This window comes from Schistocerca nitens, chromosome 2 (genome assembly GCF_023898315.1).
Source record: "Schistocerca nitens isolate TAMUIC-IGC-003100 chromosome 2, iqSchNite1.1, whole genome shotgun sequence".
NCBI classification, from domain to species: Eukaryota; Metazoa; Arthropoda; class Insecta; order Orthoptera; family Acrididae; genus Schistocerca; species Schistocerca nitens.
Window position 1 is genome coordinate 370,181,790 of NC_064615.1, and position 15,451 is coordinate 370,197,240.

General features: G+C 38.4%; 1 protein-coding gene across 2 annotated transcripts in view; it reads right to left on the bottom strand.

Annotated features, from left to right (window-relative positions):
* The window catches only part of LOC126236196 (SUN domain-containing protein 2-like), a 436,500-nt gene that overhangs the window by 122,618 nt on the left and 298,431 nt on the right, over positions 1–15,451 (bottom strand). For both annotated transcript variants that reach the window (XM_049945303.1, XM_049945304.1), the window contains exon 3: positions 4,611–4,711. In XM_049945303.1, coding sequence (XP_049801260.1) covers positions 4,611–4,711 — 101 coding nt within the window. The remainder of the gene's footprint in view (positions 1–4,610; positions 4,712–15,451) is intronic.

Genomic DNA, 15,451 nt, shown 5'->3' on the forward strand with positions numbered 1-15,451 from the left:
TATACAACTATGTAGGAAATGGATGGGATGAAGTCAGATGTAGTAGGAATTGATGAAATTTGTTGGCAGAAGAAACAGGTATGTTTGTTATGAAGTAGAGAATGACAGATAGTGGCAGCTATAAGATTTACTATGTAGTAAGTTCTACGAGAGCTGGCACAAATGACACTTAGTTGTATGCGTCTAAAGTAATAAATTCAGTGTCATATATAATGAAGATTGATACTTTTTTATTATAATGATTAGTTTCTAAATAGTAGTTGCATAGTTACATAATATGAAGTTTTTGCATGACACCCTGAATTATCTCTCCTCTAAGTCAATGTTCTGAAATGTAAACTACTGACATGATGCTGAAGTTCAATCTTTAGTTAAATTCCTGGTTTTACAAACAGGAAAAAATTAGCACTGTTTTGAATTTTTTTAGGATTGGAATATTAATTTACTAATTAATCTGAATCATATTCACAGATCTACAGACTTTCAGTTGAACTTCAGCACTTCCAGGGCATTATACATTGTTGTTGCTGTTTACAGTCCAAAGACTGATACAGTTCTCAGTGCCAGAGCAAGCCTCTTCATTTCTGCATTAACTACGCTTATTGCAGTCTTTGTCTACTCTCACTTTCAATATGTGTGTCTCTCTCTCATTCTTGGCCCTGAATGACCAGCCCTTCCTTTTAATCTTTCTCACAACATTCCTTTATCCTCCTCAGGAATGAACTATTAGTTCTGAAAGTTCACTTATACTTTTATGTGTGTCCACTGCCAGAGCTATCAATTTTGCCTTTAATTGGTAAGTACTGGCTTGTAATTCTGTCTCGTAATTTATTAATTTTCTCAACTGAATGTTCACTGCTGCAAAACTGCACACTGAGTAATGAACCCCAGTCAAAATGGTACTCTACTACTATGGAAAAAATTTATGTACAATTTATACATCGTATTAAGAACAAAAAATTTTTACGAATTTATAGTAGCACTTGAAACGCATATTTTACTTAAATTATGCTGAAAAGTAAATAAGAATTTACTGGCAAAAATTTATTGATATATAGCCAAAAGGAATGTTATAATTTTAACTTTCAGAATGGAAAAATAAAAATGTTAGTTTATGTGTCCTGTACACTATTGTGTATCTACTTAAGAAGTTGTTTAGAAATATATGGTTGTGTCATTATTGTATAATTCTGCATAGACAATCAGTATATGATTAGCAGATATTGTAAATTAATATTCTGTTTCATTAACATATGATTTTCATGTATACATTAAAAATTCAATCAGTATATGGTTAGTAGATACTGTTGAAAAGGTGGGAATGTTTCATCATTATTTATGTACACATCAACATTTATTTTAGTAACATACTGGTATACAACATACTTCATTTTGCTCATGAACAGAAAAATGAAGGATCATCATCTTGCACTCCGACATTACAGGGATGACCAGTAACAGGCTGACAGTATTCCAGTCACGTGATTTGCTTTTTTCAATAGTTACAGAACTGATTTTTCTCAAAAGCAGCAATTACCTCTAAGATAATTATTCACATAGTAGCTGCTAATAATGGTTTATACATGAGGGCAAATTACTGCTGATCTGGTACAAGGGACTCTGGCCGATGGAAATGCTCACAGAAAGGACGATAGACTGCTTAACTTTTGATTTCAGTCTTTCTTCAGAGCTAACAAGAAAATATGCACACAACTTATCAATACATGACAATGACAACAGCAATAAATGGGGCTACCAGAACAAAAGGAAATTAGTGGTGCATAAAATGCATCGAAAATCAACCATGAAAATGATAATATGAGTTTATAATAAAATAGTATATAACAAGCCTAACCCTATGCAATTCTGGAGTATAGGGGATGGTAATAAGGCTGTAACTAAACACAACATGCACACATTTAGTCCTTACAATATTCTGTATGGCAAAGCGTATTTTCTTAGTGTGAGTTCATTGATTTATTTCGATGTTTGGAGAGCCATATTTCTTGTGTCATGTTTACTAATCATCTTTTCTGCTGAAAGCCTAGGTGTTCATATTTTTGAGTTACTAGGAAGAAACACTGATTACTTATATGACTAATTATGTTTCCACTTACCAGTTATTAACAGAGAAACTGTTAAAAACTCCTTATAAGTATTGTTTATAGAACTAACTGATTATTCAAACTTAACAAAAATGCAATTATTATTCAATGTAAACTATTCTGCATATATGAATGATACTCTATCATATGTCCATGTAAGAATTTTCTATCTTTAGTTTTTGTTTCTCTTGTTGGAGACAGTTGGCAGAGAACAATGGAGGAGAGAAGTCATTTCATAATTATGGTGATGATTGGATGTAGGAAGGCAAGACTGTAAATTGTCTCCAATGCACCCATATAAAACATTTTCATGATGTATGAAAAAAATAAGAAAAACGTTTCTGTGCAAAATCAACAGTGAGAGAATGTAAACTATAGCGATTTCAATTGGTGTTTTATTTTGAAGAATTTAATATATATCTGCTTATATTATTTTGAGAATACAAGAGAACTGCATTATTGACAGTTTTGGTGAATGAATGAATTAAGCCAGACTACTAAGACCAAGAGGAAGATCAATTTATTGTTCTTAAACAATTTCAACAGTCAGGCACCCTCTTGGCAAAATCATACCTTGTTTTATTTCAGGATGATGAGTGACAGTAACAACATCAACAACTACAGTAAGAAACTAAATATGAGTATAATTTTTAATTACTGACTTTCACTACATGCAGTGTTAATGAAATAGATCTAGTACCTGTGCCCTGAACCTTGTCTTAATCAATTCTTCATCTTGTATGCACTGACAGAATTGTGGTAGTTCTTCAATTATGCCAGTTATTCAACAATATTTCAATCACATGGCAGCACAGGATGGCTTTAGAAGTTCACTTAGATTTAGATTAGATCATATAAGAACACATCACACTTTATTTCTGAACTATCCATATACAGGGTGTTACAAAAAGATACGGCCAAACTTTCAGGAAACATTCCTCACACACGAAGAAAGAAAATATGTTATGGGGACACGTGTCCGGAAACACTTACTTTCCATGTTAGAGCTCATTTTATTACTTCTCTTCAAATCACATTAATCATGGAATGGAAACACACAGCAACAGAACGTACCAGCGTGACTTCAAACACTTTGTTACAGGAAATGTTCAAAATGTCCTCCATTAGCGAGGACACATGCATCCACCCTCCGTCGCATGGAATCCCTGATGCGCTGATGCAGCCCTGGAGAATGGTGTATTGCATCACAGCCGTCCACAATACGAGCATGAAGAGTCTCTACATTTGGTACCGGGGTTGCGTAGACAAGAGCTTTCAAATGCCCCCATAAATGAAAGTCAAGAGAACTGAGGTCAGGAGAGCGTGGAGGCCATGGAATTGGTCCGCCTCTACCAATCCATCGGTCAACGATCTGTTGTTAAGAAGTGTACAAACACTTCGACTGAAATGTGCAGGAGCTCCATCGTGCATGAACCACATGTTGTGTCGTACTTGTAAAGGCACATGTTCTAGCAGCACAGGTAGAGTATCCCGTATGAAATCATGATAACGTGCTCCATTGAGAATATGTGGAAGAACATGGGGCCCAATCAAGACAATGCCTGCCCAAACGTTCACAGAAAATCTGTGTTGATGACGTGATTGCACAATTGCATGCAGATTCTCGTCAGCCCACACATGTTGATTGTGAAAATTTACAATTTGATCACGTTGGAATGAAGCCTCATCCGTAAAGAGAACATTTGCACTGAAATGAGGATTGACACATTGTTGGATGAACCATTCGCAGAAGTGTACCCGTGGAGGCCAATCAGCTGCTGACAGTGCCTGCACACGCTGTGCATGGTATGGAAACAACTGGTTCTCCCGTAGCACTCTCCATACAGTGACGTGGTCAATGTTACGTTGTACAGCAGCAACTTCTCTGACGCTGACATTAGGGTTATTGTCAACTGCATGAAGAATTGCCTCATCCATTGCAGGTGTCCCCATCATTCTAGGTCTTCCCCAGTCACGAGTCATAGGCTGGAATGTTCCGTTCTCCCTAAGATGCTGATCAATTGCTTCAAAAGTCTTCCTGTCGGGACACCTTCATTTCTGGAAATCTGTCTTGATACAAACGTACCGCGCCACGGCTATTGCCCCATGCTAATCCATACATCAAATGGGCATCTGCCAACTCTGCATTTGTAAACATTGCACTGACTGCAAAACCACGTTCGTGATGAACACTAACCTGTTGATGCTATGTACTGATGTGCTTGATGCTAGTACTGTAGAGCAATGAGTCGCATGTCAACACAAGCACCGAAGTCAACATTAGCTTCCTTCAATTGGGCCAACTGGCGGTGAATTGAGGAAGTACAGTACATACTGACGAAACTAAAATGAGCTCTAACATGGAACTTAAGCTTTTCCGGACACATGTCCACATAACATCTTTTCTTTATTTGTGTGTGAGCAATGTTTCCTGAAAGTTTGGCCATACCTTTTTGTAACACCCTGTATATATCCTTCCCATCATGAACACAGGAGTTTACTCACCGAAAGTTGGTTCAGGCTACTTGAAACTCCACCTATCTCACTCTCTATTTTACGTAACACTCTTGAATAATAATGTTCAACCAGTGGACATGCAACAAGAACTGAAAAAGAAAAGGTAATGGGCTCATGATGTAAACTAGTTACTAAATAATAAAATAACAAGCTGAAATATAATTTTTTCTCAGTCATGTCAACTTCTAGGATTTGTACCAATTTCAAGTAGAGACTGGACTGCTCATTATGGTTGGTTAATGATACATCTTATTGAAAAATTCTGTTAAAAAAAATAAAAAACATTATGCCCTCAGTGCACTTGGCTACTTGGTTTTTCAACGCTAAGAATAGACACAGTACAGGTACAGGGATTGGACAGAAATTGGGAACATCAAAAATGAACACAGTAACATAAGAAACCTGTTGGCATTTAAAACAGCTTAGATTCAACTCAGAATCCATAAATGCAGTTCTTGTATGGTTTTCAAGCGAATCTTGTATCATTCTTCCTGCAAGGCAGTTGCAAGTTCACACAATGATGATGGAGGTGAATATTAATCACACATCATTCTGTCCAAAGTAGGCCACAACAGCTCTCTGTGATCTGGAGATTCTGTTGGCCAGTGAAGATTTGAAAATTCATCCTTATGGTCAGAAAATGATGCTTTGTGAAGAGGGGCCCTGTTGTCTTGGATCACAGCATCACAACTGGGGAACAAACATTGTAATATAGAATGGACTCAATCAGCCACAATGATAACACAAACATTGGCAGTAATGTGGCCTTGCAGAGTAACTATGGGGTCCATGGAATGCCATGATATTGCTGACCAGATCATCACCGAACCTCCACTATGTTTCACTCTTGGGATGTAAACTTGGCCAGAGGTGAAACAAGACTCATCTAACCAAATGACTTTCTGTCATCACTCCACAGACCAGGTTTTATTTCTTTGGCTCCATTTTTCTGATACAGGCATTTGCATCACTGATGATTGGTTCTGGCACTCCAATTCACCCACAAATTTCCTGCTTATGGAGCCTCCTTCACTTTGTTTTGGTGGTGACATGGTTTATGAGTGTGGCATCTCATTCTGCAGTGACTTTTGCAGTGGCCGTCCTCTTATTTTTTGTTACAATTCTCCTCAATGACTGTCTGTCAGATCACTCAATACATACTTCCATCCTCATTGTGTCTCAGTAGATGATGTTTTTCTGCTGTCTGTGTGTGCGGTAAAAATCTTCAATATGGGTGCCTCTTGAAACACCAAACACCACACTGTTGGTTATAGAACAAGCCACCATACAAGCACCAACAATTTGACCATGTTTGAATTCACTAAGTTCTGACATAATACACTCACAACTAGATAAAACACTGTTCTGGCCATGATTGACACTTGCAAGGTATTTATGGTGTTGTTCAAGTTCCATTCATAGCCAAATACAGCAGCACAATCTGCAAGCTTGGCTAGCATCTGTATTTATGTTCAAGAATGCATTTCTCATGGTGTTGTAATATGTTTTTACAATCCCTGTAAATTCTCAGCACTGAAAAACACTATTTCTATGCTGTGGCTTTGCTGAAATCCTTTTCTTCAAACAATTTAAGTATGGTACCACTGCTTTTACAATGATTTATTGCATACAAAAATGTATATTTCCCTATATGCTTCAAAGCCACAGTTCTATTTGGGGTCGCACTATGACATATTAACCTTTCTAAACATCAATTGTGGTCTTGCACAGAAACTGTGGGTGTGCTTGCATTCACTCTATGTCTGTCTCTTGTATGGATGCAGTCATGTATTGCAGTTATTCATGTAATAAAGAAAGAGCTATCTTATGCTGGTACATATTGTCTGCCACCCTGACCCCATCCCGAGGAAGGACTCTGCATATTAACCCATGACAACCACATATTTTTATGCCAATTTGGACACTACACATCAACAATGCAGCCATTATGCAACCACTGTGTGCTACCACTCACAGGACAATACGACTTCAGTTTTAGAGTGAACAGTGCTTTGTAGTCAATTCTTCAGCAACACACATTCATCACTCATGAAAGTGACATCAATGCAACAATCCAATAGCAGAAAAAAATGTTGAACAACGGCATGATACCAACAGCTTACTGTGTGTTTTCATTGCCACTACCGTTTCACACCAAAATCTGACATATTGAACTGTAACAATGCAGCCAGTCAGATTCACGAGTGTTTGCTCTCACTGATGTGTCTTTTGAGCCTTGTGCGAAATTGTTTGACCTAGTGCTGGTATAGCCAACTGCACAATCTTTATAGATATTCCTAGCATACTTCCTACTTTGATACGAAGAACAGATACAGAACATTTGTCTCTCGTACCCCTACCGATCTTGCCATGGCAATCAGATGACTGCTCACTGATATTGCCTCCACCCACTTTAGTGCACATCTTATGCTTCCACCATTTTATCCAGACCAACCCACTTTATGGTTCATGATAGTCAAAATAATCCTAGCCACATATGATGTCACTAGTAATGGTGCTAAATTTGCTGCATTTATCAATCACTTAAAATAGTATACTCATGTGAAAAGTGACATTATCGTCAAACCCCCCACAGTTAACAAGTACACTGTAGCAAAATTGGCTCTCCTCCAATGCCTCTCATGACCACCAGAAGATCAGCTACAGCAAATGCTGATTCACATACTTTGAACCTTACGGGTGATCAAACTTCCGTCGCAAGTGTAACTAACAATGGTCATCAATGAACATGTATCACTGAATATCTTATTCAAATTATCAGACAGAATCTTCACAATATTTCAATGTAGGCAGTGCATCAATACCATCAACAATATTACCAATGAATGTGGATTGCAGCATGCCTAGGCATGTCCACCACATCGCTGCAGCTGAGCCCAGCTGACCATGACCAGTCTCCACTAGTATCACTGAATATCTGATTCAAATTATCAGACAGAATCTTCACAATATTCCAATGTAGGCAGTGCATCAATACCATCAACAATGTTACCAATGAATGTGGATTGCAGCACATGCCTAGGCATGTTCACCACATCGCTGCAGCTGAGCCCAGCTGACCATGACCAGTCTCCACTGGTTTTGACATCATGGCCCCCAATGAGGGCATTGCCCTTCATGCAAACACAACACCCCACACACCTGGTGACATGGTTTCACACAGCATTTGGCAACAGTGTAATCGTCACTCATCTTATGACTACCCAAAATAGTCATGTGGCACGCAATAGAAGAAATGGATGAGGAGGCTATTCAAGTTGCCCATCTCACACTGTGGCAATAAATTGTCTCACATCACAATGCCACAGAATGGCTGCAGATCTTACATCCTCAATCACTCATGCCAACAGTATTATCTCATTGGTTCAGGCGCTGATGTATTGCACCTCTAGCCTTTCTTTCTAACGTCACATGGCAGTTCCGTTATACAGCTCCATGCAGTAAATGACTCTGCGACCACTGTCTATGGCTCCAAGTCTCACACACTGGATAGGGGCCTCAAAAATGTGATCACAATGAATTATCTCAATGCAAATCTCAGTGTACCTGGACACTGATTTCCTACACCATTTTTTATTACTACAGGATCTGGCTAGCAGTGCATTGATTCACTGAGACAGTAGCCGCTCCACATCATGAGCCATGCCCTTCTGGCAGCACAGCACACCCTTGCCATGTCTCCTTCAGATGTCACACAGTGTCACACTTCAACAGATGGCTGTCATTGTTACCTATCCATGATGACTTACCCACCAATGATGCACCACTTCCTTCATGCCAGCCTGCTCCACCCCCTCCCACTGAGTTGGGTGGCCTGGCAGCACACACCAACACTGCCAACAACTCTGATTTATGCTTTGATGTCCAAAACTTCTTGCCAAATGACCTGAGCATCAAATTGGTTGACAATTTTCTGTTATCAAGGGAGAATTTCTGGAACAGCAGAATGAAGACGGCTTCATCAACAGTGACTTCATATGTATCTATAATATACCAAATGATGTGGACTCGACCACTAATACATTGCGGCTATCACCAAATGGCAACCACATTATCACTGCACCAGAACAACACACCCCCTCAACACCTCTTTTGAGGATTTTGATGCTGCAGGCTGACCCCACAGGCTCTACACCAGCTGGTACCAACTCAGCTTTGACTGACATCTATAATGACTCAGAGCCCACCATGCATCTCCTGCCATATGGGTGTCAACTGTTTCAGCATCATTGTGGTCATCTCCCACCAGTGCTCTGCACTAAAGAAGGGTGGGGGTTGGGGTGGCGGGGGGTGGGGGGTAGGGTTTCACTGTAGGGATGCTGTGACCTGTTAACCTTGTTGACTATTGACTTAGGTCTTGCATAGGTGATCTCTGAAACTGTAAATTAGCTTTAGTTTGATTTACATGCTCTTATCAGAAAACTGAAGCAAGAAAAAGTAGAAAGAAACAATAGAATTTTAAACTTACAAAAGTCATTAGAGTCACATAAATGAGAAGCCAGAGAGGAAAGTGAGAGGAACCAGGTACGATAACAGTTTCCAGAATTTTTAATACTTTAATACAAATGAATGAGGACAATGAACATCAGCTGAAGAATGTGTATGAACAAATGAGTAAGGATAATGAACATCAATTCCAAAATGTGCATGACCAGCTGAAAAATATGCAAAAACAGCTAGAGACTTTAGGGATTGGCGAGGAAACTAGTTTGGAGTGAAACATAACAGCTTATTCTTCAAATGATTCCAAGAAATAATTTAGCTTATCTTTCACACAATGCTAAAGTTCATTCAGATCACTTAATTGACTGTTGTATCATTAGGTAGGACCAATGTACTAATTTCACATTCTGAACACCGAAATGTAGTTTTCAATAACATCATGTCAAATTTCTCATCAACAAATATCCATCCATTTCTAGGAACATATATAATAAATTTTTCTAGCTACAATTAGAACTGTTTAATTGGAACAATCAAATAATAAAAGAGACAGCAAAAATACTGTTTTTATAATGTTTGAAACATGTAACAACTCCGATTAACATACTGTCAGCTTACCATGCAACTGCTTATCATAACAACCCCCAATTACTTAGCAATTACTGAAATTCATGAAATTAAATCTTACTGATGAAGTAAATGAAGTGATTATTTGGGCTATTGTAATCTTTACTGAAATGCTGTTCACATCCAAAAATAATGTATGGATATTTGAAACCAGAAACATATTAAGAAGATTTGACCTTGTATTGTATTTCATGTGTTTCAGTTGTAAACACAAGATGATAACATTTTCCTTAATTATGAAGCGCTTCTGTGATTGTAATTAACAATGCTCCAAACGTCAGCAAGTGCATATAAGACCTACAAGAAATCGCAGAGAGGGCCAGTACAATGTAAGAATTCAACAAGGACTCTGTGAAGCAATAAATAGCACACCTGAAACAACAACTGTCTTTACATTATTATTGAGAACCATGCAGTTCCCTGGCCTGTTTTCACTTAACAAACTTCCAGGGAGCGGCATCTGCAGCAAAGCATCAAGAGCAAGATAGGTTGATGACATTAATTGTGATTCTGAAGATACTGAGTTGCAACCACTAAATTACAGCTGCCATTAGCATTACGAAAAGACAATTAAAATTCCATTTATTTTCTTTCTGGGGCAACATTCTTTGATACCCAGTGTTGCAGTTACACTGCATCTGCTCCTGGTAGCTGAATGATCAGTGCGACAGAATGTCAATCCTAAGGGCCCGGGTTTGATTCCCAGCTGGGTTGGAGATTTTCTCCGCTCAGGGACTGGGTGTTGTCCTAATCATCATCAGTTCATCCTCACCGACACACAAGTCGCCGAAGTGGTGCCAAATCGAAAGACTTGCACCCGGCGAATGGTCTACCCTATGGGAGGCCATTGTCACATGACATTTCCAGTTACACTGCAGGAGGAAAAACTAAAAGTGATAGTTGATCAGAGATATCATGAACAAGATTTTATTTCCACTAACACATTTCATTTGGAGGAAGATGCTTTGAAGACAGAAGAAAAATTTTAATCAACATGTGGGGTTCAAAGATAGATATATATATGGACCATCAAGCTTTAGCATTCTTAATGGTAAGTAGACTACTACATAATCATCTGATTATTCTTACCACTGGGTATTGCTTTTACACGAAATAGATATATGAAATAGATATACACTACATAAAGGGATCTCTCAATATAGTACCAGACGCATTATCATGACTGCCATTAGGGATGAGTATAGTATCAAAACATGAAGGACCTGTGTCCATCTTCATAGTAAATTTCATATAATGTAACTATATAAATGGTGAGGTAGGAAAATTATGAGGAGTATTAGACAAAATATATCAACTGATACATACTTTAGGGAATAATAGTCATTAGTACAACAGCATGCTTTACCATATATGGAAACAAACTTATGTTAAATTTGTGATGACGTTTTGTTTCAGCGAAATGATGGAATTCCCAGTCACTGGAAACTGTGTATTCCCTAAAAGACAGAAACTGACTTAATGTGGTACATATACAATGTATATGGACATTTTGGTATTAGCAAATGTATTAACCATATGATAAAGTTTTACTGCTTTAAGAAATTAAACAGAAAGGTCACAAATATAATTAAATCTTGTAGAACTTGCCAAAAAGTAAAGGAAAATAGTTCTCAAACAAGATACATGTGGTACCCAACAATATCTAAATTGGTTGACTTGGTGGAGGGGACCAAACAGCAGGGTCATCGATCCCATCAGATCAGGGGAGGATGGGGAAGGAAGTTGGCCATGCCGTTTCAAAGGAACTATCCCAGCATTTACCTGAAGTGATTTAGGGAAATCACAGGAAACATAAATCAGGATTGCCAAATGCGGGTTTCAACCGTCAAACTCCCGAATGCAAGTCCAGTGTGCTAACCATTGAGCCACCTTGCTCAGTAATACTTAAGTCATTATACAACTTGACAGCAGTCAATTTCTTTGGGCTCCTTCCAAAAAAAGAAGCTGTGTTACATAAATTTTTGTGTTATTAGAGTGCTGATAAAAATATGTAAAACTGTATCCTGTTAATGTAGCCAACACCAACATTGTAGCTTGCAGGTCACGAGAATATTTCATGAACACTAGAAAACCACATCGATTGCTAGTAGAAAATGGATCTCAATTTACAAGTACTAAGTTTAAAGAGTTCTTAGTGTGGGAAGGCATTAAGCATATCATTTACACCCAAATATCATCCACAATCAAATACCAGTGAATGGGTGTTGAAAGAAACTGGCGAACTGTGTAAAATATTCTGCTCTGATTGGCATATTTCTTGGGCTCTGCTTGTTCAGAATTTCATACAATTTTAAACGAACTACCTCATCTTTCTCCAAGGTTATCATCTGTTGAAATTTTAGGTAAACCTTTCATAGGAGAACCTCTACAGAAATTGTTTTGTTGTCCTACTGGTTCAGTTATACAGCCAAATGCAATCTGACAGACAATTTATTTAAGTAAGTAAATATCAGAGTAAGAATTTTAATAAAAGCACTAGTACACTTAACTTCTGTGTTGATGAGTTATTATTAGTGAAAGGCCACTTGCAGAATTTGGGATTAAAAAGGAAATGAGTACATTTTTTTTTAACTTATGGTGCCCTTGTAAAATAATTGGAATTCCACCCCCTAAGGCAATGTTCCTAGTGAACCTAGTGAAGGTCAAGGAAAAGGCATATATAATATAGAAATGATTAAGTAATTCATTGAAACCTAGGGGGACCATGATCTTAAGTGGTCCATTTATTGTGACATACGTATGTCACCTGAGTTAACCAACGCAGTACTTCTTTTCCTTTTTCCCTGCATTGACTCTTCATTCTCTTACTATTCTATCATCTGTAAGTCACTATATTTATACAGGTACAAACAAAAAAGCACTTACTGTACTGAGATTGCTTCGCCTCTACTGGAGAGGGAAGGGGTGAGAGGGTGGGGAACACTAAGAAAGTAACCCTGCACCCCTCTAGGAGGAAATGAATGATGCGCTAACATCTTTAATGTATGGATAACAGTAAATCGGGCAACAAGACAAAAGGGATATTTAATTACTAAAAAGCAACTCCTTTGATAAGAAGGTAACATGGAATGCCCAAAAGAAGACAAACAATGTAATGATGTTAGTGGGGGGAGGGGGGAGGGAATATGAAATACTGAAGGAAGAAAAATAATTTAAGGACAGTGTTACATGGGAGGATGTGAGCCAAATTAAAATAATATACACTAGGAGTTCAGATGCTCCATGAGTTAATACTAAGGGCAGTGAAATATATATATGGAGATTAGGCGGTAAATAGCCTAGGTGGACTCATAACTCTAGAATGATATGACCTTTACCATTGTAGAGAGCAGAGTAGGTTTTATATAGAACACTCACCTAACAGGTATTATGAATAATAAAGGAGTATCTTCCTCTCTGAATGAAAGCAATGTATCACTTCTTATAATAAATTAAGAGATGGTATCCTAAAAGCATCCTCCACCAAATGGGAAAGCAGCATTAATCACAACGATAATTTTTGCAGGAGAATAATGAAAGAGTTATAGATTATGAGGTAAAGGAATGTAAGTAAAGAAGGTCATAAGATTCCAAAACTGTATGGAATATGGTTCCTCATACAGGCGGATGAAAATAAATTTTAAAGAAAGACATTCTGAAGAATATGCAGAGTTACACAAAGATAGTAAAAATAAACTAAAATGGTATAATGACATTCATATTTTCTCTTATTCTTGAAAAATTATAACAACATCAGTAGTATTAAAAGAAATACATAAAATATCACATTAAGTATCAATAATAAAATATCAAAAAGGCATAAGCTATGCAAGAAGTCAACAAAATATGTTGGAAGATTTCTTAATGTGTTATGTTAGGCAAAAAGACTGGGCAGCTCACTGTGAGGGAGATGTGGAAAATTCTGTGCAGAGATAGAGTAAACCATGGAAGCTGTCAGTCTGGGGAGTGGTACATGTGTTAAAACATTGCCACCAGCTTTGATGCTGTGCCACTTATTCCATGCTTGTGACAAGCCAGAGATGAGCTCGGTCCATGGAATAACGCTGCAGACAACAGTGCATGTCCAGCCAGCTGTTCTCTGTGTGGGGATATGAAATAAGAGTTGATTTGTACCTTGTGTGAATAGCTGTCACATAGGCAATACTGTCTGTCCATACAACTGTAATACTAATTTGGTGCTCTGAAAGGTGTTAATGTGAAATGTTATTTAAATCGAAGAATATATAAGTTAAACAGACATCCGGGTGTTTGTTGGTTTGACGAGAGTAGGAGAACAGTGCTCTTACAGCACCACACATAACTGTGGCAACTGAATTATTTATAGAAATCATGAGTACTCATAGCACCTGATGAGATGGCACATGCACTTGCATGAAGTACATTCAAAAATAGGAGCATCAATCAAACCCCTATTAAGCCACAGTACTGCTAGCCAAATCAATTAGTAGTCAGAAATGGGGAATGAAATCAGCACTGAGTACAGGTTCACTGACATCTACAATGAGGAAGTTAATTAGTTAGTTAGTTTAATAGTTAGTCACATGTTACATATCATTTGAACAACATGATCACATCTTCAAGAGCCTGATCCAATATGTGAGGCTCGGAGCCATAGACAGTGATCACAGAGTCATTTGCCACATGCAGCTGTATCACAGAATTGCTGGATGCTTTAAGAGGAGGGGCCCAGAGGTGCAGTACCCACATTGGAGCCTTAATCAATGTGATATAGTGTTGGTGTGAGTGGTCAAAGACATTAAGTCTACTGCCATTCTGTGGTGGTGGCATGCAAGACAGTTCAATTCCCTGGTGTGAATCTGAATAGCCTTCACTATCAACAGTATCTGTCACACACCGCTTGACTATTTTGTGTAGTCACAAGGCAGGCAACTGTTAAGTGTGGTGTCATCAGACTGCATGTGAAACCAGCAAAGTCAGTCTCATGTTGGCATGGCAGCATGAGGAGCACGGTTCCCAGATGTGTGAGAGGTTGTTGTTTTTGGGCGGGTCATCAATGTAGTGTCATACCCTAGAATAGGATCAGGATGACAGATAATACACCCTGATATGAGATGGCACTCTCTTAAGTAATGAATAAGTGCAACAGAAGATAATGTCCATATAAAGAGACAACCATAGAACCAATTGAAGCACAGACACATTTCCAAATATCACCTGCATGAGACCACAGTGATCAAAATCCAACAAATCCAGCTACTCCACTTCGAGTTGCATCTAGATTCTCTGTACAGCATGAAAATGATGTCATATGACCAGCAATCTACAAGGCATCAGAGGACGTCACCAAAGCACGACATAGTCTACAAATTTATCAGACACAACAGTCACCTCCACTCACCAATGACCACTTCATCATACCATCTCAACCTGATCTCAACATGGCAACAGCACTCTCTGAGGAAGGACCTCTGTCAACACAATCTTCACTCATCCAGAAGGTTTGTAGCATGCTCCTGCTCATGTGCTTCCCACTGAAACTCCTTGTGTTTTTGCATCCCATATCTCCACAAATGTTCTTAATGCAGTCCACTAGCCAAAACAGAATGATACACAAGATTACCATGATTCCAGGTCCTCCAGTCCACCACAGACCATGCAGGTTAGCACAGGATGAGATCCATGCTGCTAAGGCAGTGGCTGATAATCTCCTAAAGGCTGGAGATGTGAGATCTATGGAGAGCTTGTGGGCTTCACTC